This window comes from Temnothorax curvispinosus, unplaced genomic scaffold (genome assembly GCF_003070985.1).
Source record: "Temnothorax curvispinosus isolate PA1 unplaced genomic scaffold, ASM307098v1 QBEX01001498.1, whole genome shotgun sequence".
In the NCBI taxonomy this organism is placed as follows: domain Eukaryota; kingdom Metazoa; phylum Arthropoda; class Insecta; order Hymenoptera; family Formicidae; genus Temnothorax; species Temnothorax curvispinosus.
In genome coordinates, this window is record NW_020211278.1 from 140,858 (window position 1) to 165,847 (window position 24,990).

At 42.1% G+C, this 24,990-nt stretch overlaps 1 protein-coding gene across 4 annotated transcripts in view; it reads right to left on the reverse strand.

The window, feature by feature from the left end:
• LOC112464506 (fibroblast growth factor 18-like) overlaps positions 1 to 24,990 on the reverse strand; it is a 131,129-nt gene that overhangs the window by 102,698 nt on the left and 3,441 nt on the right. Inside the window, exons 2-3 of one of the 4 annotated variants that reach the window (XM_025031565.1) lie at positions 20,054 to 20,168; positions 19,743 to 19,800 (exon numbers count right to left, since the gene is read on the reverse strand). Coding sequence is in view for 2 of the 4 variants with exons in the window: in XM_025031521.1 (XP_024887289.1) it covers positions 15,220 to 15,281 (62 nt within the window). In the remaining 2 variants the exon portion in view is untranslated. Of the gene's footprint in view, positions 1 to 9,481; positions 10,052 to 15,219; positions 15,398 to 19,742; positions 19,801 to 20,053; positions 20,169 to 24,990 lie in introns of those variants that run through there. The other 3 variants (XM_025031574.1, XM_025031521.1, XM_025031548.1) reach the window with 3 other exon arrangements.

Below are 24,990 nucleotides of genomic sequence, written 5' to 3' on the forward strand. Positions count from 1 at the left end.
CTGACATTTCGCTTCCGTTCTACCTTCTTCTTAAAAGCTTTCCTGAACAACAATTTTACACGCGATCGTGATCATAATAAACGACATTATGGATTAAAAATCGTCGTCCTTGCATTTCTAAATAACAATCAGGAAATATCGAAAAATCTTACATTTAAAAATCGTATATTATATTAATAAATTAAATAATAAAATTAATTTTATTTGACACAAATGTGAATCCATCGTATGATATATTTGGCAGTGGATCGAAGTTCTAATTGCGAAGAAAGTCCCGCTGGCGGTTGAGTTTAGTGAACTCTTCTCGACAGCGAGCTTCTCTCAGAGACTGAAAGAGAAGAGCGGAGAGTTCGAAATCCGTCGTCGGCGAGCGCCGACTTTTTCTTGGAAGAATAATATTTTCTTACGATGCGGGGAGAAAGGAGAAAAGTACTCTCTCCTTCTCCCGAAACTACCGCGCCGATCAATGGTGGAAGTGAATCCGCCCGCGAGTCTCCGCGATGAATTTTTCCGCGGCACGCACCGACGAGCACGGGATTTAATGGTGGGTACATTGCACCACGGACATAAATTCCGCGATCAAAGTGCATTGCGTCGTATCGAGGCGAACTTTAAGGATTTTATGTGATTAAGTTCTCCGCCGTCACTATCCCCCACTTTTTACTCGCTTAGAGCTCCTCTCGCTCCTTCTAACTATTTTCGTTCCCCGAACGCAATCTTTTCCTCCTCGCTGCAAGACCTTTCCCTTTTCCCTTCGTCCCGCTTCGCTCCCTTCGCGATGACTTTTTCTACGATTCTTGCGCATCTTCCTGCATCGATTGCACTCCCTCCATCGTCACTGGGGGCGCACGCCGCCTTTTCCTTTTCCGATCCGGTCGGATGCAACGGCGTTGGATACCAGCGCATTATCGAGTTCGACTCGGGCACGTACGACAAATCGTCCAAGTTTTAAGTATTTTCAAAAAGAATCCATCCTACGAAAATATCTTCGTCGCGCGTCTCCGGTAACGGCGCGCGGCGGCGCGCGCAGTGCCGGGCGGAACGGGGGGAAGGACCGAAAGAGCCGGGGCCATAAAATACGTGTGCATGGATGCATTTACGAAGTCCCCAGGTCCGTGGCGACCGGGAACCGGGAGAATACCGGGGGATGAGGGATGAGAACGCAGCGGCGTGCAAGCGTAGGAAGTAGGCGGGAGCGGGACAGAAAGGGAATGCTGGCCACTCTCACGTAGCCAAGTTGCTACCAGTTGTTTTCCCGAGGGACAAATTTATCACCGCGTCTCTCGCGCGCAGCGAGTTTGAGAGGTCAAAATCAAAAGTCGTATCAGCGCGATATTTCGTATCGATATCCCCGACCGCCGATCGTTTCAACTCCCGTTGGTATGTTCTTCAATTAACGTGAATTGTCTGATATTCCACTCCACTCGACTCCGGCAAGAGCTCGACCCAATTCGTGCAGGAATCTTGACCAAGTTTCTCGTATCCGGAATATCGGAGGCTTCCAACCGCGAACGAAGCTCCTACTGTGAATAATGACAAAAGTACCGCGTAACGAGCGTCGTTGTTGAAGAGAATTGACGAACATTACCTACTTATTTTTTATACATTCATTTTAGGGTGTATATCTCAAATGTACATTTTTGGAACAGATAATTGTAAAAAGAACGATGTGAACAAACTAAGGTACCAAGATTAAGACAGAAATAGTTTGGAAAACGTAAAACGCTTTTTGTTATTTCAGAATGAATTGTTTTCTTGTAGTTTTTAAAACTCCTTTTAGCTGTATGTAAAACTATCATAATAATTAGTTTTCAAAATAAGATTCAAATAACATGTAATAAAATATCATTTGTATCTTTGGAGAAGTCTTTAATTAGCTAAGAATAAGGAGACATAGGATAACATACGAGTTGACACAAGGTAATATATAGCGCACGTCTTGTCGCTTCTCGCTTTTCTTTATTAAGAATCATGATTGTTTTAATTCCGAACGTGAGATTTGAAATTCCAACTTCGAGAGTCCCGTAATACACAGAAAACAAACAACGAGACATATACATTTATAAAAATATTATATAAATCCCATAAAAAAATATAAAATAAATATCCGTAAGCAGTACCATTTATATGCACTTGAAACCAGTTACGTGTTACATACACGTTGATATATTTAAAGAGATAAGTACACATGCAATAATGTACGTGTCAAAATTAATTAGTTTCTCAGAATGCATTTCTCTAGAAAGGCTTATAGAAATCACGAATTGAAATCGAAAACGTTGTAAAAGGATTCCCATAAAGAATGAATCGATGCAGCGCTACTCCGGTAATCGCGACGGTACGACATCCCGGAGGTTGCGAGAAACGTAGGCGGGCCTGTAATTTTCTCGCCTCCGGACCATGACGCGCTTCGTAATTTTCATCCGACTACGAGTCATCGGGACTCCGGGTCGTCCGGCGCGGCGTCGCGGTCGAAAATTGTGCTAATCCCTTTAAAGCGACCCCCGCCCGCGTCTCGAGAAGTGTGATCGGCCGACGAGGCGTAAGTAACACAACAGGTAGGTAGAACAGCAGAGGCCACCGGCGCGCGGCGGCGGCGGCGGTGGCGGCAGCGGCGTGCACGAGGAGGAACGAGGAGGAGAGAACGGCTGGAAGAACAAAAGCAGCAGCGGAGCCACAGGCTCCACAGGTGCTCTCGTGAGTGGGTTTCCGTCCGTTTGGATAACCGCAGACCAGTCGCCAAGGCGTTAGAGCAAACACCGACCGAGGCGAACTTTCTAACGCCACACTGCCGCCGCCGCGCCGCCCGGTGAATCCCTTCTCCCCATTCCGGTCCCCTTGAAACTACGATCCTCGGACCGCTCTACCTGCTAACTCGCGTAAAACTGCCTATAATCTGGAAACGCAGCCTTTCCGAGAAGTTCCATCTATAACGCGTCTCATTGAAAATCGAACGAGTTGAAAAGAGAACATATATGGTTGTTAATTTAGAAAAATGCATCTTAATAGAAGTTGAAATATTTTATCTACTGTGCTTTATACGAAATAACACTGCCAAGTATCATTCGAAAGATCAGAGTCTCGAAAAGTGATCATTCTCTTAGTTATAAATACAGTACAGTACAATAGAATTTTATCGCGCATCGATATTTATATTTACGAAAGAAAGTATTCTCTCGGCACTAAAATGTACTTTGACGTGCGCCCGTAAATTCGCCGATTTTCACCCCGTCGACTCTGATAGTTTTATCTTTCTCACCCCGCATCGTGTTTACTGCGCGATGGTCATTAGCAGGGATTGCTTGGTAGCAAATCCTTACAACATCACGTATATCATACGCAAAAGCGTTGCATCAAGAAATGCAAATCAAACAATAAATAATTTAAATATGCATGGGGATAATGAGTAATTACTATTAATTTTTCTACTCATGTGTATTAAATCAATTTCATGTCTTTGTAAAATCCTAAATTGTTAATTATAAACCTTTACATGATTTTTAATTATATAATTTTGTCAAAGCACTATAATATTTAAATGTGAAATAAATACAAGTTTATAAAAAGTGATGACATTCTGTTTTATTCAATTTCCTTGAGAAAAATATTCTTCACAATACTTGTTTCGAGAAATAGTATGATCATAAAATTGATATACCTATGTAGATACTCTATAAATAATTAAATACATGGATTTTTTGTGTAAAACTTATGATGCATTTTTTTAATCCTTTGTTCGCACGCGAGTATTGTTCAAATGTACATGTGGCACGTGCCAATCTTTATTTTATGATTTTACCATCCATCCACAAACCAACGTCATACATAATACTATATTTAGAAAAAAAGTGACCACTATATCGAAGCACAGCTTCGCGAGCAGCGTTCAAGCAAGAAAAGAGGACGAAGATCGCGACGACGATCGTTTTACGAGCTCCGAACACGGATCAACAATCGGAAGACGATGGCCGTCTCAATGAGCAGCAATAAACCGACTTCATTGGAGGGGGAGAAGGGAAGGAGAGGAGAAGAGAGTGCAAAGAAGAATATCCACCCAAGAAAATGCGAATGCGTCTCTCGTATAACGGCACCTGCGACACTCTTCTACCGGGTGTATCTCGGAACGACGCGGCCGAACAATGCCGGACCACGAATCGTCGGAGTCTGATTTACAGCGCGCTGCCACAACGCCAATGTAAACAGATACCGGCGGCGCGAGGGCCGACGATATATAAATCGTGAAATGTCGTAAGTTTTCGAAACCAAAATGGTAATGGCAGTTGCGCAATTCGGCGACGCGACGCGCGACGGTCCGCGCGCTACGAATTACGTGCGCGGGTACGATAACGTTTGTCAATTTCGGTGCGAATTTTTCGCAAAAGTTTTGCGCGCGGCATAACAGCAGCGGAGCACCATTCACCGCGATGGCAATGATATACAGGGGAATTTTCTAACTGGAGTAAACTCGCGCGATACAGTATTCATCGATTGCCACGATCAATAAGCTACAAATATCTGGGATACCGAATCGTACTGGTGGCCGATACATCGAACCTTATTAATCGTTTGTTATTTATGTAAATATTAAACCGTTACTGTTCACTGTTTAATGATCGTTGAATTATTAATTACTATAATCACAAATTGAAAGTCAAGAGATGAAAAGTTGTCGAGTCCTATACAATTTTTTAATTTCGCGATGAAAAAGATGAAACACATCGGCTTCTGACACAATCAAGTTAATTAAGGTATATCATATCAATTATTCATTTCTATAGTTTATTTCTGTACCGGTGTGGCGCATATAAATCCTACACGAATTTTCTCTTTTTCTCGAAAGAATCTTCCACCTATAAGAATTGCAGGTAATTTAGAGATTCGCAGAATGAAATACTTTTGTATTTACCTCGTGGATCGCAATTCTCTGACGAGTTTTAAATTCGGCGAATTTACTATCGTCAGTGACGCGGACTGCGTCGTCACTGCACAGCACTCGCACGCACGGCGCGAGCGTCACGTCGTTACTTTACATTCCTTGTCGATTTTTATGACGTGGCCACACGTTGTAAAAATCAATAAGGGAGATTCGCATGCGACAGGAGAAGCGTAGGAGCAATAGATTCCTCGGTGACGGCAGTCCGTAACGGGGAGCGAGAGCCGTATAGCGTCGTTCTCTCTATTACTATTTTGTTATATTATTGCCAATAAAATATCTGCGGAAAACAAGGCACGCACCAAGTTTTTACGGTCCGGAACTGCGCGCGCTTATTTACGCCGAAGTAAATTCCGCGCGCTGCCGTTCGTTCGAGATCTTTAATTGAGGCCCAAACGCGCGAGCCAGTACGAAAGTATTTCGCGCCATTAATACCCGCGGACACGCGGATCGTAAGGAAATGCGTAAATTCATCCCGCGATCGTTGCCGCGAGCCGCGCGCATCGGCCGTTATGCAAATTATTCTCAGCCCGAGCATAAAACCTCGCTAAACTAGGGTCAAATTCGCCGCCTTGAGAGGAGCCACGCACACACGCGTATCACACTCTCGCCGCTCGCGCTTGCGAGAAATAAATAACGAACGGCCACGTCCCGTAAACGTCAATCTCCGTAAAAAAATGCAGCTTGGTCGACCAGGATGCCGCAACAGACGGCGCAACATTTCGGCAAGCGGCCTCACGCGCGGCGATCACCGAGTATTTACAGCGGTAGATGGAGTAAGGCCCGTACCGTGTGACGACAATAGCCGCGACAATGCAACCTGTCTTCCGGTACTCGCGAGGATGTGACACGTTCGAGAGCCGCGCGTGACGTTCTGCAGCGCGCCGTGATAAGCGGTCCGTCGTATGCGGAGGCACGGACTCGGTGACACTTGAGACTTCAGGGTGACTGAGTCAAGGCTCCCGACACTTTCGAAATCCCACCGCTGCTGAGACTTGCCCAAAAACGGAAGAAAGACGCCTCGTAATTCGCAATGTATTGAAATTGAAAACGGCGACTGAGAAATACTTTTTTTTTTAATAAATTGATTACGAGATCATCTCCGACTTCTGATGTTCTATCTTTTAATGGTTTTCCAATTTTCAATATCACTTCCTGTCTCACAACTTTAACAGAAATCTAGTAATGTTCCTAATCAGATAATAATATTCAAAAATTCCCAACAAGCTCGTATAACTTTCTTGGTACAATCGGGAGAGTTTCGTGACCCGCTTTTGTGCATCGCTTAGTCACGATAAAACGGCAACGCGAGAAAGAAGAATTGGACGAAGGAAACAGAAGGAATACGAGCAGGTAAGCATCGAATCGCGATTGGAGCGGCGCCAATTCCTCCCGTGGGATACGTGGATTTGAAATTCAACGCGATGAAGAGTTCACCCCCTCGCACATTTTCGGCCGCGTCCAACCCGCTAAACTAGTTCGACCCTATACGCGAGGGCCAAGGTATATATCCCAGTTCGCTAACCCAGAGACCGTAAGCACTGGCACCCTTTCAAGTTTGGCAGGTTCGGTATCCTTTTAATTTAAATTACGCCAATCGGGATATCTGTTTCTAATATCATTAACACCAGAATAAGACAGTGGACAACGAACCTACGAACTCATAATTTGCGAGAGAGAAATAGAAAGTCGTTTCTTACTTCGGTTTGTGTTCGTATCTTCATCTTTCCATTGTATTAAAAACCCTTAGAAATTATTTCTCGTAAAAACTACGTTATTCATTATGCCACTTTAGTTTTCAACTTTCAACTTCGAAAATGTCACTTTGATTAGCTTGTACAAGCATTTAAAAAATTTGTAATACTATAGAATCGATATCGAGATAGAAGTAATCTTAATTTGTGTTAATTTTCTCCGTGCAGAGGAAACAAAATTAAATTCCTGCTACAAATATTAAGGTCCTAAATTAGTTTCATAATATCCTAGTTCGTAATCTTGTTGAAACTATTGCAATACCACGGGATTCCTTATATCTTACGATGCAAGTGAGTCAGCATTAAGAAAAGTCTTCAAAAAAGCGAAACGTTGCATCATACTCAGTTCCTGGAGGGATCGCGATAAGCCCGATCGATCCGGCGCCATTTTCTCGGGAAGGCGCACGACCGGAGAAAATCGCAGACAACCCGCGGGGCACGGATGTTTGTTTCCACTACCACTGAATGACGAGCGTCGTCCGCGGGTCGACAAACGGAAGCAGATTGATGCGCAATGGGGCGATGACGCGTTAATCGCGAATTCCTTTGGAAATCGTCCCCTCGAATGTCGAGTCTATCGTCGGCTTTTGTACAGCCGGGGGGCACAGCCAGATGAAGGGGCAAGCGAGAGAACGCCGTTGACTCGGAAATATCGCGGAGGGTTTCGCTTTTGACGAGACTTCGCGAGGCGTAAGGGCCATCACTGCGCGCGTACGAACGTGAATCGCGAGGGTTCGCTGCTTCTTCCGGCAGAGTCCTGGACAAAACTCATCGACGGCACAATACACCGAATAATACACGCAAATATGCCATATATCGCTTACTAGAGTTTGGTACACGCTTTAAAAGTCATACATGATCCATTTGGATCAAGTGGAACAAGTAACTTAATTGGTACGAATGTACTTCGTAATAAATTTGATAGTTTATAGTGTTTATACATATGCATATAATCTAGATGAATGAGTAATATATGTTATATGAATATGAAATATATCAGTATAATATATGGTAATTGTATGTGAGAACAGACCGCAAAATAATAATGAGTAGTCTTAGGAGTTGCAACAAATGCATGTAAGCTCAAGCAATTCAAGCTACATAGAAGCAACAATGCAGATATGAAGATATTTCGTAGTGCACTTGGAAGACATACATTGTAATCACTTTTATAAAATGGAACATTACAAGATTTAAAAAATTCAGAACTTTTCTGAACCACATTATATCAAACAAGTAGCAATTGCAAAGTGATAATATTAAACAAAGTAAATAAATAATTTCATATGTATAAGATATATTTGAAATAATTCTTTTCTTCGCCAATAATAATTCACAAGAAAAAACAATTTATTTCGATCAAACTGGCAATTTATTGTAACGTTTATATGTACAACGTTTCGGCCATTGTTTTTGGTCCTTATCAAGTACACTCTGTGTCATAAAATTAAATAGCCACTCGAAGCATCCTTGTGAGATACGAGTTCTTACCCCGGAAATTCATATCTAAAAGATATATAAACGGATGTCCATTACGAACATATGGACACTCGATTACATCTGTTAGATATGAATTTTTGGAGAAAAAAACTCGTAACAAACTTCGAGGGGCTATTTATTTTATGACACAGAGTATACTTAATAAGAACCAAAAACAATGTTCAAAACGTCGTATATATAAACGTTACAATAAATTGCCAGTTTGGTCGAAATAAATTGTTTTTTCTTGTAAGATATATTTGTTATTTAATCCCTTTAATACTTTCATTTTTCAATCGATGCCCCTGTACGACTTGCTCCAACCTTATTTCTCGCATTTTTGGCGCTTGAACAATATGGTCAATTGCGTTAATGCATTCATACCATTTTCTTATGCAACTTGAGTTAAATAGAAAGTCAGGCGATATTTCCGCGTCGTAAATGTCGTGCATTTCAAGCGAACCATTAACAACTGATTGCGCGGAAAGAGATTGCCAAAATTCGGAAGGAAGACGCGCGACGCGCGCGAGAATAGAACAGCTCAAAAAAGAAAGAAACGGATCTATCCCTTTAATCTAGCCTTGGGCAAAAGTGGTCGTGTCGTCTAGCCATGAGCAAATTCTCGCTCACTTCCCATCCCCTCGGCAGTCGCCGGCTCGAAATGGAGCGAGGGGAGACGGTCGCGTTTGCGTCCCGATTAGAATGGATTTCATCGTCGCGATTTCAAGAACGCTCCACCGCGAGAATGTAGCGGAACGAAACCGGAGACGATAAATCTGCGCGCGCGACATTGGTTCCGCGGCTTCCTCCTCGCAAATGCGAGAGAATGCGAAAGCATTCGCGGGGGCGGTCGAAAGACGCGTCTGATTATCGACATATCCGTTCGCCTTAACGCACTTATTCGGAAATTCTAAAGGTCAGCTAAAATAAATCCGCTTTCGCGAGAGCTACGAAAAATTCGCCAAGAACATCGCTACGCACGAGGAGAACCGGTGAATTTCCGCGTTATTTCCCCTCCTCTGGCCGTGAAAGAATTCTCTGCAAATATCGTGTTCTGTACTTTTTCTCGGAAGTTACCAAGTCGGTACTTCGTCGCGCGAGGATGAAATCTCGCACGTTCCCATTTACGTAAATCCTCTCCGTCTTGACCGCTGGAGTTCCGAAGTGCAAACGACACGTAGATACTTCGCGCGGAACTCGAAGAACTTCGTCTCGGGAACGAGTCTCACGCGAGACTTCTTTGCAGGAGAAAAAAAAAGGAAAAAAGCGCGTTACGGAAACAGCGAGACAGGCAGCGGCGACTTCGTACACTGACCTTATAACGAACATGTGTGTCCCGTGGTCCCTGGATGGACAGTCATTGGGTCTCACACGGGGTGGCTCGTAGTACTCAGACGACGAAGCTTCGGGCACGTATCCACGCACGCACGCGATGTCCTCGCACGATCTTGACGCGGCTACCTCGCGGTCACGCGTGCGTGCGCCGCGCCGTCGTACGATCCTCGTGGTGTCCGGTGTCGCGATCGTCACCAATAAGAACTGAACCGACCTCACGATCTCGCGGTACCGCACAATTTCGCGGTTTCCTCGAGAATTCACGCCAGCGTAACTTTCTCCTTGTCTTCTTCTTCCTTTTCTTCTTTTCCTTCTTCTTCTTCTTCTTCGTTTGGGACACCGTTTACGCGCGATCGCTCTTTTCGCGCCGCGAATTGCCGATAAAATAAACCGCCGCGTCTCGTGGAGAAACTACCGGAAGTAACGGGGGAAGTCAACGGGTGGAAGACAATAATGACAATGACGACAATGATGACGAGACCGTGAATGACGACAACGACAACGACGACGACGACGACGACGACGGTGTCTCGTGGCGGTGGTCGATAGCGCGGCGCTCTACTGACGTCGCGACGCCTCGTCGTGTCGTGGCCCGCGGCTCCTGCCCGCCCACCCCCCGTGGCGCCCCACGACGCCCTCACTCACTCCGGAACAACCCGGAAACTGACGAACCACCCCGCCCCCGCCCCCGCAAACTACCCTTATTTCGTGCCCCCACTTGCAACGTTGCCACCACCATCGCCGCCGCCGCTGCCGCCGCCGCCGTCGTCGTCGTCGTCGTCGTCGTCGTCGACGTCGACGTCGCCGCCACCGCCGCCACCGCCACCGCCACCCGAAGGACGATTTCGACTCCTGCACGCAAAGGAGGCATCCACCCACGATGTCTCTTTCTCCTTCCTCTTGTCTGCTTCTTCCTCTCCTCGATATTTTGGAATGACTTCGATTCGATCGCGCCTGACGCTGAAGGGTGAGACGGACTTCCGGCAACGGCATTCCACAGTCGCGACTTCGTTACGCTATAAACGTCTTCATGCATCATGCGCGATAACGATTTTGAGCGAGAAGACCGGTTGCCTTGTCCTGTTGCTAATGCAATCGATTGTTGCATCATTTGACTCGTAAAAATGTAGTGGAAATTCAGTTCTATGTACGAATGACTGCTATTGTCAGTTTCATTGTTATCCAATGGATATCCGATAAATGTCCATTGAGAAGAGTTAAATTTAGCCAGATTTACGACCATGCGATATTGGACATAGTTTTCTAAATACGTTTTATTGAATTAAAAATATCAGCGATATCGTTATTGAATTATGAAAAATATTAATAGATCCTATTATTCGATATTACGTAAGTGAGAGGCAAGATTTCAAGTTACATGTTCCGTACAAAAATGTCATAACATTGTCATAAGATTGCTTTATTGTTTCCCTTAACTTTGTAGGAATAATAATAGTTTCGCGGAATAAAGCCATAAAGTCAAAGGGACGTAGCAGAAAACGCTTTGTTGCCCTTCGTGGCTGCATTATTTCGGAGACGTTTCTTTGTTGCGTGCGTGTAAAACCGTACGGAGAGTGCGGAACGAAGAAGAAAAAGCCCATCGAGGAGGTACGGAGACGTGAAAGAGAGGGGAAAATCCCGCGGGCAGTTGGCCGACCACGTGGGTGCCGTCCCTGTGTAGCCCCCGCGTGGCCACGCGCCAAATAACTCACTTGGCACGCGTAAACAATTACTCCGAAACTCATATTATCGTGTTACATTACGCGTACATATTTCACGCGTGCATCTCCGCGGGGCATACGTTTAAGCGTTGTCTTGTGGCTTTACAACTCGCGATCGTCCAACACCTCGGCGTCTCTCTCGCGTCCCGCAGCGGAAAACTTTAGCTGGAACCCGAAGCTGAAGAAATAGAACCATCGCTGCGCACGACAAGACTAATTTCGAGGAATAAAAGAAGCAGGCATAGAATGGACAATTGTGACAATGTGACATTCTAATATTTTTAACGATACAATTAAATTACATCATTTCCAACAGTTGCATACATAACAGTAATTCGTTATGGATTAATAACATAATTTGTCATTGAAAATAATATTCATTAAATTATACAAAGCTACAGATTAAATCATTTTGAAACTTGCTATTATGTAATCGTTCATTCTTCTCGGTTAACATCCTTTCTATGCCTGCGGGCTCACTGGCGGGTGCTCTACATCCACAAATCGATTTGGGCAATCGCCAAACTCGATTGCCGATATCGAGGGTCAAGACCCGCGATCGCAAGACAGGCGCAATGAACGTTTAAAGTACACTCATTAAGTTTAACACAAGGATTTGTTTAAACCGATCTCAGTGTACAAAAATATTCCCGGAGCATTCTATCCGTAATAACGTACGTACTTATCTGCAAATACGTACAGACCACTCTGCCACAAAGTTCACAGAAGTTAGTCGAAAGAATACAGACCGCACGTGTCCTACATTCATACATGCGCGCATCAGAAGAAAGTTATTTATGATAATACCTGCACGCGAATATCGCTTTTGATTGACGTCCTTAATTCAATAGTAGTATTAGTAGAAACAACACGTAACGCCAGCGACATAATTTGTTTATTCATCGTCTTGTTACTACGTTTGACTACGGCTTTTAAATTACTAACTATGTCGCAAACGTGCAGGTTTATAATATTTTTAAATTATTTTATACCTTTACACATTTGTGGAATAAAGAGTGGACTAAGTATGCATATGCATGTGTAAAAGAAGAGAATATGCAGATTTAACTATCATACATTAGTAAATGATATATGAATAATAATTAAATATATATATATAGAAAACTGACATTTTTATCCTTACTTTGTTATCACGGATTGCAACGTATAAACATCGATTGCGTAATAAACGGCCACCGTAAACATTATGCAAATCGATGACAGCGGATGATTTAATCGATAAACTGAATCGATCGCCGAGGACCACACATGATGCACGCTCGCACCTTTGATCGAAATTGTACGTTACGTCGCAGAGTCATTCTTTGTAGGGAATGCATATAATCGCCGTGAATGATTTACGAGTTGATCGATGCGTTCGAACATTGATTAAACTCCGACGAATCTCAAAGTCCCGGATACACCGTCTACAGCGGCCCAACATCGACCTAAACTGCTTCATGTTCGTCTACGTTCCTAACACGACTAAGAACGGAAAAACTTATAACAAGACGCCATACAAAAGATAGAGGCGTATGTCATAAACGAATAAACGACTTTGTAACAAACCTAGCCGGTGCACAGTTCCTCAAATAAAACCTTCTACCGACGAAGTATCTTCATCTCGTTAAAATTACATGGACGTCAGTTATAGGTTTTCTTTAGTGCCGCTTTATAAAGCCAGGGCGAAGATAGGTTTAAAAGATTTTCAGGTAAAGCCCGTGACACCGAAACATCAGCTACAAGTTTCTACAAGTTTTTCCTTTAGAAGTCTCGTCTGTTTTCCGAGTACGAGTTGTTCAGAATTATTCACACACTTCGCTGTGTAAAGAATAAGCCAATGATATTCAGTGGCAAAGAAGAAGAGATACTTAATAAAAAAAAATATTAATAAAATCCATGAATTATTTATCTCAATTTATACAGAAAAAAGTCAGATATAGAAGTTTGGTAGAAGCAGTAAAACTATAACATATTTATGTATGTAAATTTATATGTCTAGATACGTTTTGAAAATCAATAGAATTCGTTATAACTTATATTTTTCTCAATCGCCTTTCCTCTTTATTAAACCCGATTAGTTTTGCGTGAGGAATATCGCACGATGTATCCAAGAACTCGAAAACCTCTCCGTCTATTATTTTTTTTTTTATTTTTCGCTCTATTGTGATCAGTATTCTATTTTTAGCCGCCGAATTCTAATTCTGCGAGGGCGCCAGCTGGGAACAAAAAACTACGAAGGAAAGCGTAGGCGGGCGGCTCATTCGTTTCCCTCATCGCGTCTTGTCTCCTCCTGCTTTTCCTTGAAGATTTAGGCTATGCGTATGAATAACGACGGGAAAGAAATGAAGCCTGGCAGCCATCGTTCTTTGAATTTTACGTGGGTTATCGATTTGTTGATACACACGGTGCTTTTAAGAGTCCCGAAATTCATATGGCGCCTTCGCGTGGCTTGTTCAGCGAAATTCTTACGGTCACCGTGCTACTATTTTTCTGGACCACATGTCCGTTTCAACACTCGCATTATTTGCCTTTGACATTTGAATATCTACCGAGTTTTAATTTTTAAAAATAGAGAATAGAAGATGGACGTCATATTCTTATATTTTTGGAATTAATTATAACTTTTTTGTAATTATAAATAATCACGTCGATACCTTTTACACAGATATCTATATGTGACAAAATTGCATTAAAAAAAGCGTGAAATATCGTCTTCTATAAAACTTCTAACCTGCCCTCTTTACTAACGTAACGCTTGTCACAATGGATATTACAACAGGATATTAGAACAGTAGCGATACATAAAATCAGACGTGACTGTTATAGATAAATTATTTCTCGATATACGTTTCAATCTTATTTGTACCGCCCAATGTCCAGCTGCTGTGACCTTTCTCAAGTGACCTCTGACCTTCAGCATTGCCGAAAGACCAGCGAGATTCGACCAATTTCACGAATCGCCAACGACAGACGGCGGACACTGGGTGCTATCCCGCAGACGGTATTCCTATCGCGATACTCCCATCATCGGCTCGACAATGCAAAGGTTATCGACAATGGCGCACAGCCAGAAATAGCAGACGGTGCATTGTGTTTAGCAGCGTATAGAATATATACGGATGGTGGATGGCGGTTTTAGAAGCTGGGAGGTCAGCGGGTGGAAAGCTTTGGGGGTGATGGAGGAGTAAATATTCGTAATTTCCCAGATACATAAAGGTCTTCACTTGCATCGTATCGTGATTTCTATTAAAAAATATATATATATTTTGGTTTAAGCAATCTGATTAATTGTTGTTCGCGATAATTAAATAAAATCAAGCCCCCTCAGCAGTTTTCTTTTCTTATCGTGACCTTTTTTGCGCCATTATTTTTCAAAGAACCATAATTGCGGAAATTAATATGATTGCGATCGATATTTTGCGAAATACGTAATTATAACCAATTTTGATAATATTACACTCGAAGAAATCGTGTAGATCTACTTTAATAAAAATATCAGAGATGTTAGAGAATAGAGAAGGAAACACATACATATATGCATCGCTACGCGCAGAGGATTTACGTCAGACGAGAAATTCTCCCCAGATAAATCGACGCGGTTTCATTTCTAACGTTAATATAATATAACGCTGCGAGCCAATGTTTATCTTATATAAGTGCCATATTAACGTAAAATTTTACATGTTGTAAATTGAATCAAAGTACAATTATGTGAGAATTTTTTAAAATTAATATTTTGTAAAAAAATTTGTAAGAAAGTATTTTTTGGACAATATCTAATGCGCGATCCAGAAGTGTTAACATTCGCGAAATCTCCGTTGTCGTGAGATCGTACTTTTATACCTATTATATCGTGATTCTAAAATACGTGTTTACGCTGTTTCAAACTTGCGTATGCTGGTGCAATCGCACTCCGCTTTGCACCAAGTCGCATCAGTAAAGCATAGAACGTTTTCTTAAAAGCAAAAATCTTTCGCGTGGGAGAAAAACTTACCTAAGCAGTAACACGTACAGAAAAGCTGACATCCTGTATCGGTTTATCGCGCAGTTAAGCATACTCTCACAGCAATTTGTATAACTCTTTGAACACACGATGGGTACTCTCGCGGGGATAAACTCGTTGCGATACACGACGCGTTTTCACTCCCGGGAAACATACGTCGGGAAAAGAGCTTGAAAGCTCTCGCTAAGAAAGTCGCGGAAGACGTAGTCGGTGACGGTAGTAGATGCGGGTAAGGGGACATCTCGAAGGGATCTTAACGTTTTATCTCCTCCGTGGATATAGGGGGAAGGATCTCCGTTGTACACAAAACGAGGGAGGATGGGGGTGCGCCAGCGGCCCCGCGCAACCCTTACGCTCTTACGCCCACACTTATGAATCAGTGGATGAATGAATCGACTTTGCCCCACTTTCCAGCGCGTGGGTGTAACGTATCAGCCGGCTAGTCTGACATTTTCGCGCGGTGGCGGCGGCCACCCTCGCCGGCAACAGCAGCAGCAGCGGCGACGGCAGCAGCACCAGCAGCAGCCCGGCGACGACGTGGGCGTTGCTGACTCTATATCTACCCACGTAAGTAGACAGTAGTCTGGGATGCGACCACGCAAAAATCCATTTCTACGTTTTCGTCCCGTTTCGGCGGAAAAACAAAATCGTCGTATCGCCGCGCTATAACCGGACCGCGCCGCTTAACCCACCGTATTGCGCCTTATATGTACACTCATTACATTCATTATATCGAGCATTATACAACACGCAACTCTTCGGTATTCCCGTCGGTCGTAAACGATAGTCACTATATCGTGAGTTATGTTGTACATGTAATATTTGCATTCGATTCGATATGTACGTCGCGTCGGGTGAAATTGCGATGAACTCGACGAAGCAGCGAAACAAATAGCGTCGTTCGAGTCGCAGAAGTAGATCCGTTTTCGCGTTACGACAAAATATTTGGTCACGAGAAATTTTTAATTTATGTAGCTGACGCGCGTGGAGTTTATGTTCTTTTTAATGCTGGTCTCGCGCGAAGGACCCGATCGCGATCGCGATTTTTCTTGCGCGAGAAGCTTTCTTGCGCATCCTCGTTGCGGATGTACCACGAATCCGTCAGTGTCTCGACCTACGCGCGCTATCGACATCCTCGATGATCCGTGACGTGTGTCTGTGTGTGTCGAGTAGAATTTAGAAACCGCAGCTAATTTCCCGTCCTGTTTTCATACCGCCGGGGAAGCTATCGACTAAACTCGAGAAAAGTCGCCGCGTAGTGCATCGCGAGATGCGGTCCGATTAGCGTTGTAGTGGTGAGCGTGGCACTGAATGACGTCAACGGTGTCCCTGTATCCCCCAAGCTCCCATTAACTTCGACCGAGCGCCGAAAAATATAAAAGGAAATTTCACGAGCAAGATACCGCGCTTCTCTCGCTCTCCCTCGTCCCCAATTAATCCGCCGCTTCTCGTTAATGCTTCCTTCACCGATACTGGCATTTTCACGATGGCCTTTTAACCTTGGACCGCGGCAAATGTCACTGATCAATATCATTTTTGCCGACGCATTTTTATCGTCATACGTCCCGCGCGCGAGACACAAAATGACAAACTGAAAACGTGGGACAATTTTGACAACGTCATTACGACGCAACGATCAATATGATGCAAAAGTGATCTTAAAAGTTGCTCGACGTTAGAATAAAATTGCCTAGTACTTATTTTGTTGTGTATTCGCGTTCCGCAAATTGATTACGTAATTATTACATCAACGACATGGAATTATATTAATGAGTAGTAAATAAAATGTAATGTTGCACCCAAGCACTGAACATGTCGCGGGCATGTTCTTCGGCGGTTTAAACGACACTCTCGAGGCACTACTAACGTCGTCTTCGTAAAGGAATCAGCCACGTGCGACGAGGAATTACCGTTTCATTATACGGACGGCAAAGAGAGGTATAGGAGCAACGAGAGAAGGTAGTGTTGAGGCAGGCTCAAGCGTAGTAAGCATAAAATAAACTTGGAGACGCATGGGGTTCTACGTTTGCCTCACGCACGTACAGCGCGAGAGGCATGTAGCTGCAAATAATAACAGTGATTGTACAGCTCGTTTCAAATGCCATTTTGGTATTTAAGAACGTACGATTTTCGGATTGCTAAGCTAATATAAGATCTTACATGCATTCTTGCCTAAAATATTTCAATGAAACGCATATTACGTGAGAAAGTTAATTGCGACAGAACAGAACTGTGTACTCAGAATATTTCGAATACTTTTTTAATAACGTAATAATGCGACATACATCCTTTATTCGTTTGTCTAATATATAATTGTCTAATATAAATTCACAGTAATTAAAAATATGAAAAATTCACCTAATTTTTATTTCCTGCGTAAGACGTTTTGCATGAATTAATTGCACTTTCTTGCGGAAAATGATTAAAATCGATATTAAATTATACTTCTTTATTTTGTAACTTTTTGTCAAATGCGATAGATAGGTGATAGCAATTTTTTAATAATAAAATGCGATATGCAAAGTTTTATACCATTGTATTTGAAAAATCCTGTATGACGTCGTGGCGCGACGGCAATGCAACGGCGTCATTTTCAAGGCGATTACGCCACGGCGTTTCTAACCCTTGTATTCCAGATGGAATGTCAAGTGCGAACTTTACAAATGAACGATTGAGGTAGAAAAGCAAACAATAGCCGGAAAATGCTTCAACTTTGCACTCGACTCTAAACGCCGCAAACTCGCTATCTGGTCGAAACGAACGTCAATGTCGAAGCCATTCATCGCGAATTATAGAGATGAAAGACTCCCTTTATGTGCAAATGAGCAATAAAAGGAGAATGCAATCATCTGTCATCGCGATGTGCAACGATCGTCAAATCTCGAGACGGCGGCGCGGCGTCTCAACGCAACGCAAACAAAAAACCGCGAGAAAATAAATGTCGATTGCCTCGCAACTCCAATTCGCAAACTTGTCTATAATCGTAGAACATTGCACGAAAATCTTTATTTCGGCAAACGACGGCACGGAATTTAAGAAGTCTAGCCGAGCGCAGCATCTATTGTCGATTAAAGCTATAAGGGGGCTATATCTCGCGTATAAGCGAACGGATAATAAAGCAAAAGCTGGCTCGATCGGTCGTTGCGGCTTGGCGGAATATTCAGATTATTTATCGGTCAAAATCGAACACACATCGGAAAGTCGAGGGGGATATTACCGCGGTACGTAGGCGGTATAGCGCGACGCACGGTCCTACGTCCATTCCACGACGTGTATACGTATATATCGTTAGAATGTATCCGAAGAAAGAAGAGCTCTCTTCCACGTTCCTGGAGATATTGTGCCATTCTCTTCGATAACCATACATAACGGCACCCCTTTCTCAACGAACTCGCTGTCTCGTTCTATGTCGCAAGCTCGTTCATTCAGAACGCTAAATCAATGAGCGTTATTTTTGGCGCAGACCGGGCGGCGTCTGCCTGCGGCCGTACGCACGTGTAACGGCTCTTACGCAAAGATTTCACGTATTCGAACTCACGTCGATGCTGGGTGACGTATCGAATACGTCAGCGGTTGTTTCGACTTATTGTTAGACGTATCTTTGACGCATACGACGGAAAAAATCGAAGTCAGCGGTATAAATAGTATTCCTTAACGTTTTTCCTCTGTGATGCGCGCTAATGAATTCATGGCGATTTAACGTAAATCGCCCCGTAAATAAATCACTTTGTTTTCAAAATGATATAAAGGCGGATAATAAATTTGTATGTCCATAAATATGTATGAATAGGCTATATCAGATAAGAGATACAAAAATTTGTATATTATAAGAATATTCTATGTAACTATGAAATATTTCCTGTCTTTTTATTTCTATTCGTAACATGCTTATTGAAAAAAAAATTTTTTTTAATAACTTCCGTGTACTGATTTATACAATATCTAATACTGGAAATTCATATTTCATTCTGGAAATATATTTATGCAGAAAGGCTAGATACGGTTCTCAAATTCTATTTAAAAAAGTTGTACAAGAAGCGAAAAGAAAAGAAAATAAAACAACACACCTAATAATTCTTTTCTACTTTGTTCTATAAATATTAATTTATAAATATCTTGTGTTCCGATATTCATTGTCTACAAGAAATAAATACCATGAAAAAATAACTTTAGATAAAAACTTTAAATATTTTTTTAATATGCCTTATTAATTTTTTATTTATGTCCATTAGGAAATTAAGAAATGAATTTAAAACAATTTTTGTATTGGTATTTTATCGTATAATGAGAGTTTAACATTACTGTATACATATATACTAGAATTAAGTATATCTGATCTGTTCTAGCCTATCCATTTTAAAGTATTGGATCTATATAAAATGTTCATTTCAGAGAAAGATTTTTCATCCTTCTTTTCTCATATCTTTTTTAAATATACATTTTATACATATGTCTGGCACAATTTTCACAGATCCATTACTTCAAGTTAAAATAAAAGTTGACTTATCACTCACCGATACGATGCGCAACAGCGGAGTTGTAGACTTTGTAGACTACGTTGAAATTATTGAACTGTAAAGTAGAAAATTCGGATTATAGCAGCGTTCACAAAATAATTAATATCACAAAGTTAATAATTGCGCATATCAAACTTTTTATTTGTCTTTTAACAGATAAATATATATTGAAATAATTATATAAACTATTTTAAAGTTTCACATAAAAACATACAAGTTTAATGCTTATATAATTAATTTCAAGTAGTATCTCCAAATATTAATTTTAATAATATATATAATAAAAATAAGTCGCGTAACATGCTTACCTCACGGTTGCTCCGCTGTCGCCTGATTTCTCTCGATTTTCCTGTCTTCTCTTGCTCCTCCTTTGAATTCTTCATGGCACTCACACAACGCTCTCTCGCGAAATGACGACTTTACCTGTATTAATAATTGGATTTTATACATATAGCATTCGTGACTTTAATCGTACATGATACGCATTTCATTATATTACGAGCTGATCGTCCGTAATTGTTCATAAAAAATAATCGCGATTGGAATCTGTTAGTATTTATCGCGGTCGCATTTCGAGAAATACTCGGAGAAATAACACGATCTAACCTAACACGACGATGTACGGAGCGGCCCACACCGTCACCCGTCCGTTTGGCTCTCACCAAGCGAATAATAACAAACCGCATGTATACAATACAACGGCGATATACGCCGCAAATCAAATCAAGTACTGCGCGCATTCATACCTCAGAACATACATATCTGGAAGAGAGAATTGTCTATGCTTCCCGTGAAAAAGATCCGTGTCAAGTTATCAAGTACTCCAAGTTGGGCGCGAGAGAGAAAGATAGATTAATTTAAACCTTTGCTCGCAATGCGCAGGCGCAGAGATGACGTCACGCTCACCGTGCCGTCCGTACCGACCGTGCCGTTTACGACGCGATTGACGCGATTCGCGTCTGTGCATTGCGGACGAAGATTACTAATCTATCTTTTTCTTTCTTTATAAAACATGATTCTCTCTCGCACCTCGCACCAAACTTGGACACACATGCTCGATCCTTTATTCCCCTTCCAGGTAGATATGTTATAAGATTCATCCCTACTGCAATTAAGTAATAAATATATTATACATATTTTAAATATAAACATCGACAAGAAAGTAATTGCTGTCCGCATATGTAACAAAACAAAAGAAATTATAAAAATATATAAATATAATTCTCAGTTTTTAAGCTGATCTTTAATCTTTACTTTAGAAAAGATTTTTATTTTAAATAAATCACGCGCGAAATATCTGCTGCAGTAAATATCATCTCGATAGGTTTACGAATCGTTAACTATAGAAGATAATTACTCGCACGAGTTGATAATTATCTATAATTATCCGTAAGGACCGATTGCATTTGAATTCTGTCGCAACCGCGTTTCGATAGAAGTAATGACGCGTGAAGCGGCCAGTCCCGCTGTTTGTCGGTTACATTTGCCCCTTGAAAACGATAACAAATATACGGCAACAGCGAAGCGGATATACGCCACAAATTCAAAACAAGCGTCGCACATAGTGCGCAATATAAGTAAATTATTATCATTCTCAAGATGAGAGCCAAACAGTCAGGTAGCGGAGCGAACCGTACTGAGTTGTCGCATTATTTCTCGAAATGCAGTCGCAATGAATATTAATAGACTCCAATCGCGATTATTCTTTACAAACAATTACAGATTATCAGCTTTAAATGTAATAAAATGCATGTCGTATACGATTACAGTCGAGAGTGTCGCACAATCATATTTCTATTAGTGCGGGTACAATCATAATTAAATCTGTTTTCGCGAGTGAGTGTTTGCGTGCTATTTGTCATGGAGAAGCAATAAAAAGAGAGAAGGAGACTAGGGAGCCATCGGACGATAGCAACCAGGGTGTAAGCACAATTTATTATTTTTATTACATGATTAAAATTTATACCTGGAGATTACTGCTTGAATTATTTATATATGCATGTAATGCATGTATTAGAATTTGATATTTTTATTTGAAATTCTATAATAATTTAAATAATTATTTCATTAAGTATACCTAAAAAATACAAATACATATGCTAATTTCCATAAATAATTTCTGAAAATAAAAAATTTTTTCTTTAGCAATGGATATCTCTCACATTCAATAACTTTTTTTAATAAAAAAATTAATGCATTTAATAATTTTATATTTTGATATCCTTATTTAATTTCATCCGAGAGACGCACAATCCGAGACGAAAAGATCTTCACGAAGATCTAAGCCGCGGCTAACAAGTGGAGGCGTATCTTCATTTCGCAAGTGTACATACGTTAACTCTATTGTTCCAAGCCGACTTCTATTCAAGCCGACTTGCATCCCTCGACACAAATGAGAGGGTGTGTACCATCTTATCCATCTGCATCGTTCGACGCGAAATAGAATCCTCCGGCGATTTATTTGCAATTCTTGCGTCTACGAATACCGTAATCGCCAGAAGCAAACATACATTTAGTTTGGAACGAAGCAACATGTTAAAGATGAGGGAGGTATAGATTTTGCGCGAGCGTCTAGAACGGCGACAGGTGGAATTTTCGATTCTCTAAAAGACCGGTTCTCTCTCCGTTCTTTGAGGCGCGCACCGAGTTTCGTTATTTGTTTATGGCGCAATGATTCGCTTCGATATCGCGTATTCGCGCGATTCCTTTTCCAATTAAATGTCGGCATGTCGGCACGAGAAAGAGGAACGAAGACGGGATGGCGCAAATTAACGCATCGTAAAATCCTTTGACGTTAATAATGACATTATTACGCCGTCTCGTTCGAAGAGTTTCGAGGACGTTCGGCGCACTGAGGAGACGAGAGCGAGCTCCTCCAGGAAATCGGTACCCACGTCTTACTACCGCATGGCCCGTTTCGCTAAACGATCATCGGCGAACGTCCGCTGCGTGCAAGTCCGTGTCAAATTACGGTCTCACTCGCCTCGATTGCAATGACTTTAACCCTTTCGCCGCGCGACGATCCGCGCATACGCCGCCGAATATTTATAGTCCCGCCGCTGGTAGGTATTTCTTTATTTGCCTCGTTGGGATTGTTAAGCGTGCGCAATTCAACGCGGTCCATTCTCGAAAGGGACATTAATACCGGCGAGTACCGGCAGATACAATTAGCATCGCTATCGAAGCGGGTAATTAAATTAACGCGTCATGATTTGATAATGTCCTTTTCTTTTTGGCGACGCGTAATTGATGCCAAGGTAATTTGCTATTTTTGCTTCGACTTTCCGCTCTTAAACTTGGCCACACAAGAAGAAGCCGTCGCTTTACTTAAAACGGATGGATATCGTAACTACGGATAAATGAGCTCGCACGCCTGGATCAGCTCCAAAGATGCATGTATTATTTCGAGTCTAATTTGCTCTCGCGATAGACAGTACTTTACTGTGGGAAATTTCGAAAAGTTTGAAATGTGGAAGCTATATAGACATTACTTGCATCGTAACCTAATATAAAACACTAGAGAAACACTGGAAAAATAATAATTTTCTATCGAAAGAAATATTATATAAAAGTGAAGAAATTAATTCTGTTATTAGGCTGAAGACAGAAAAATATCAAAATAATTGAACAAAATAATTGAACAAAACATTACGGAATAAAAAACGTGTTGCTTTCGCGACGGACACTTTCTTGCGGGAGGATTAAGATGTCGACCCGACTGTGGGATCTCTCAATTTCTAGCCGCCTAATTTGCCTATCCTCCGAAGGATCGAGTCCGGAATCAAATTAGCGGAAAACGATAAAGCGGCAAGACGGGGAGCCTTTGTAGGGTGATGTCGCGGCGGCGCGGCCGTGAAACCGGTTACGTGGAACGTGCGCAACGCACGCGCGTGAACGTGCGCTGGCGTACGCGGTCGTCGTGTCAGCGCACACGTGTGTACGTGTGCGCTCGCGCGCGCGGGCGTGTGTGTGCTCTGCGTGTGTGGAAACCCGTTGACAGTGAGGTGAGCGATGGCTCGTCAAGCTAGCCGCCGCTGACAGCTGATGACAGGCACACGCACACGTCCGAGACCACACACAATAGGCGTGCGCGAGCGCGAGCGCGCCTTCGCAACTACGCAACGATAGTACGACAGTGTTTCTTTTCGGACGGTGCCCACTAATTCATATGGTAATCGCGGGCCCCGGTGCGCTATCTCGCCTTTATTAAGTGCACCACGGTCTAACCCATTTCGCTTGTCAGCCCCGGCTCCAGGAATCTCTGAGTCACTCGATCCACGCACCACGCGACTAATGTGCGCTCCTCCGTCCTCCGTCAGCTGCTGAATCTTACGTGTGTCTGTCCCGTACCCACCTTCCTTGGCCTCGAAAGTCGACGCCCGGCGATGACCGAGGCACACGAAGGGGAACTCGAGAGAAGTTCTACTCTATCCGGATATCCGGATTACTTTGAGCGTTCGCTCAAAAAAATTTGACGAAGGTCTGGAGAGAAAGAGCATGTTTCTTTCAAGAAGAAACGCTTTTCAGTTATAATTTATGACATCTAATGATGCCTTAAAATTAATAATAACGATCATTCTTTGATATAGTTCTTATACAAATGTTCAGAGTTTAGTAGAGTTTAATTATTAATGTATACCGAGAAGAAAACATATCCGCGATATATCGCTTGATCATTAGATTTTTACGACTTTAATATTCTACTGGCCCGATTTTTTTCTCAGCTCTCCTTACCGCGGAAATAATAAACCAATGGTCCGTAGAAAATCGGCCAGCGTTATAAATTCTAGTACTGTTTGTTCAGTAAAATCTCGTACGTTATGTTTCGTGTAACGAATGGCGATAGTTTCATAGAGAAATATCATGGGTTTAACGACATATATTCCAGAAATTCAAAGCACTTCACAAATATTTCAGCGGCATTACGCGAATCCGCGGAAGCTTGCGCGAGATGTATAATACGAACTCCCACGACATTCCTAAATGAGAAATCTGACCTACTGTACCGAACGGTCAACACATATACACGCGTGACATTTTCCGTAACAGATAAACGCACCACATTTCAATCGACAATTGACCTTTAAAAAAAGACGATGATAAACTAGATTAAATTTCGCAATGCAGCAAAGTCTAATACGCGTGCGAAAGAGAATCATCTCGTTCTGTATATATTTTTTTCTTTTTTTCTTCATTAACATGATCTCGACCTCTCAGCGAATTATAAAAAGTATACTGGTCGTTA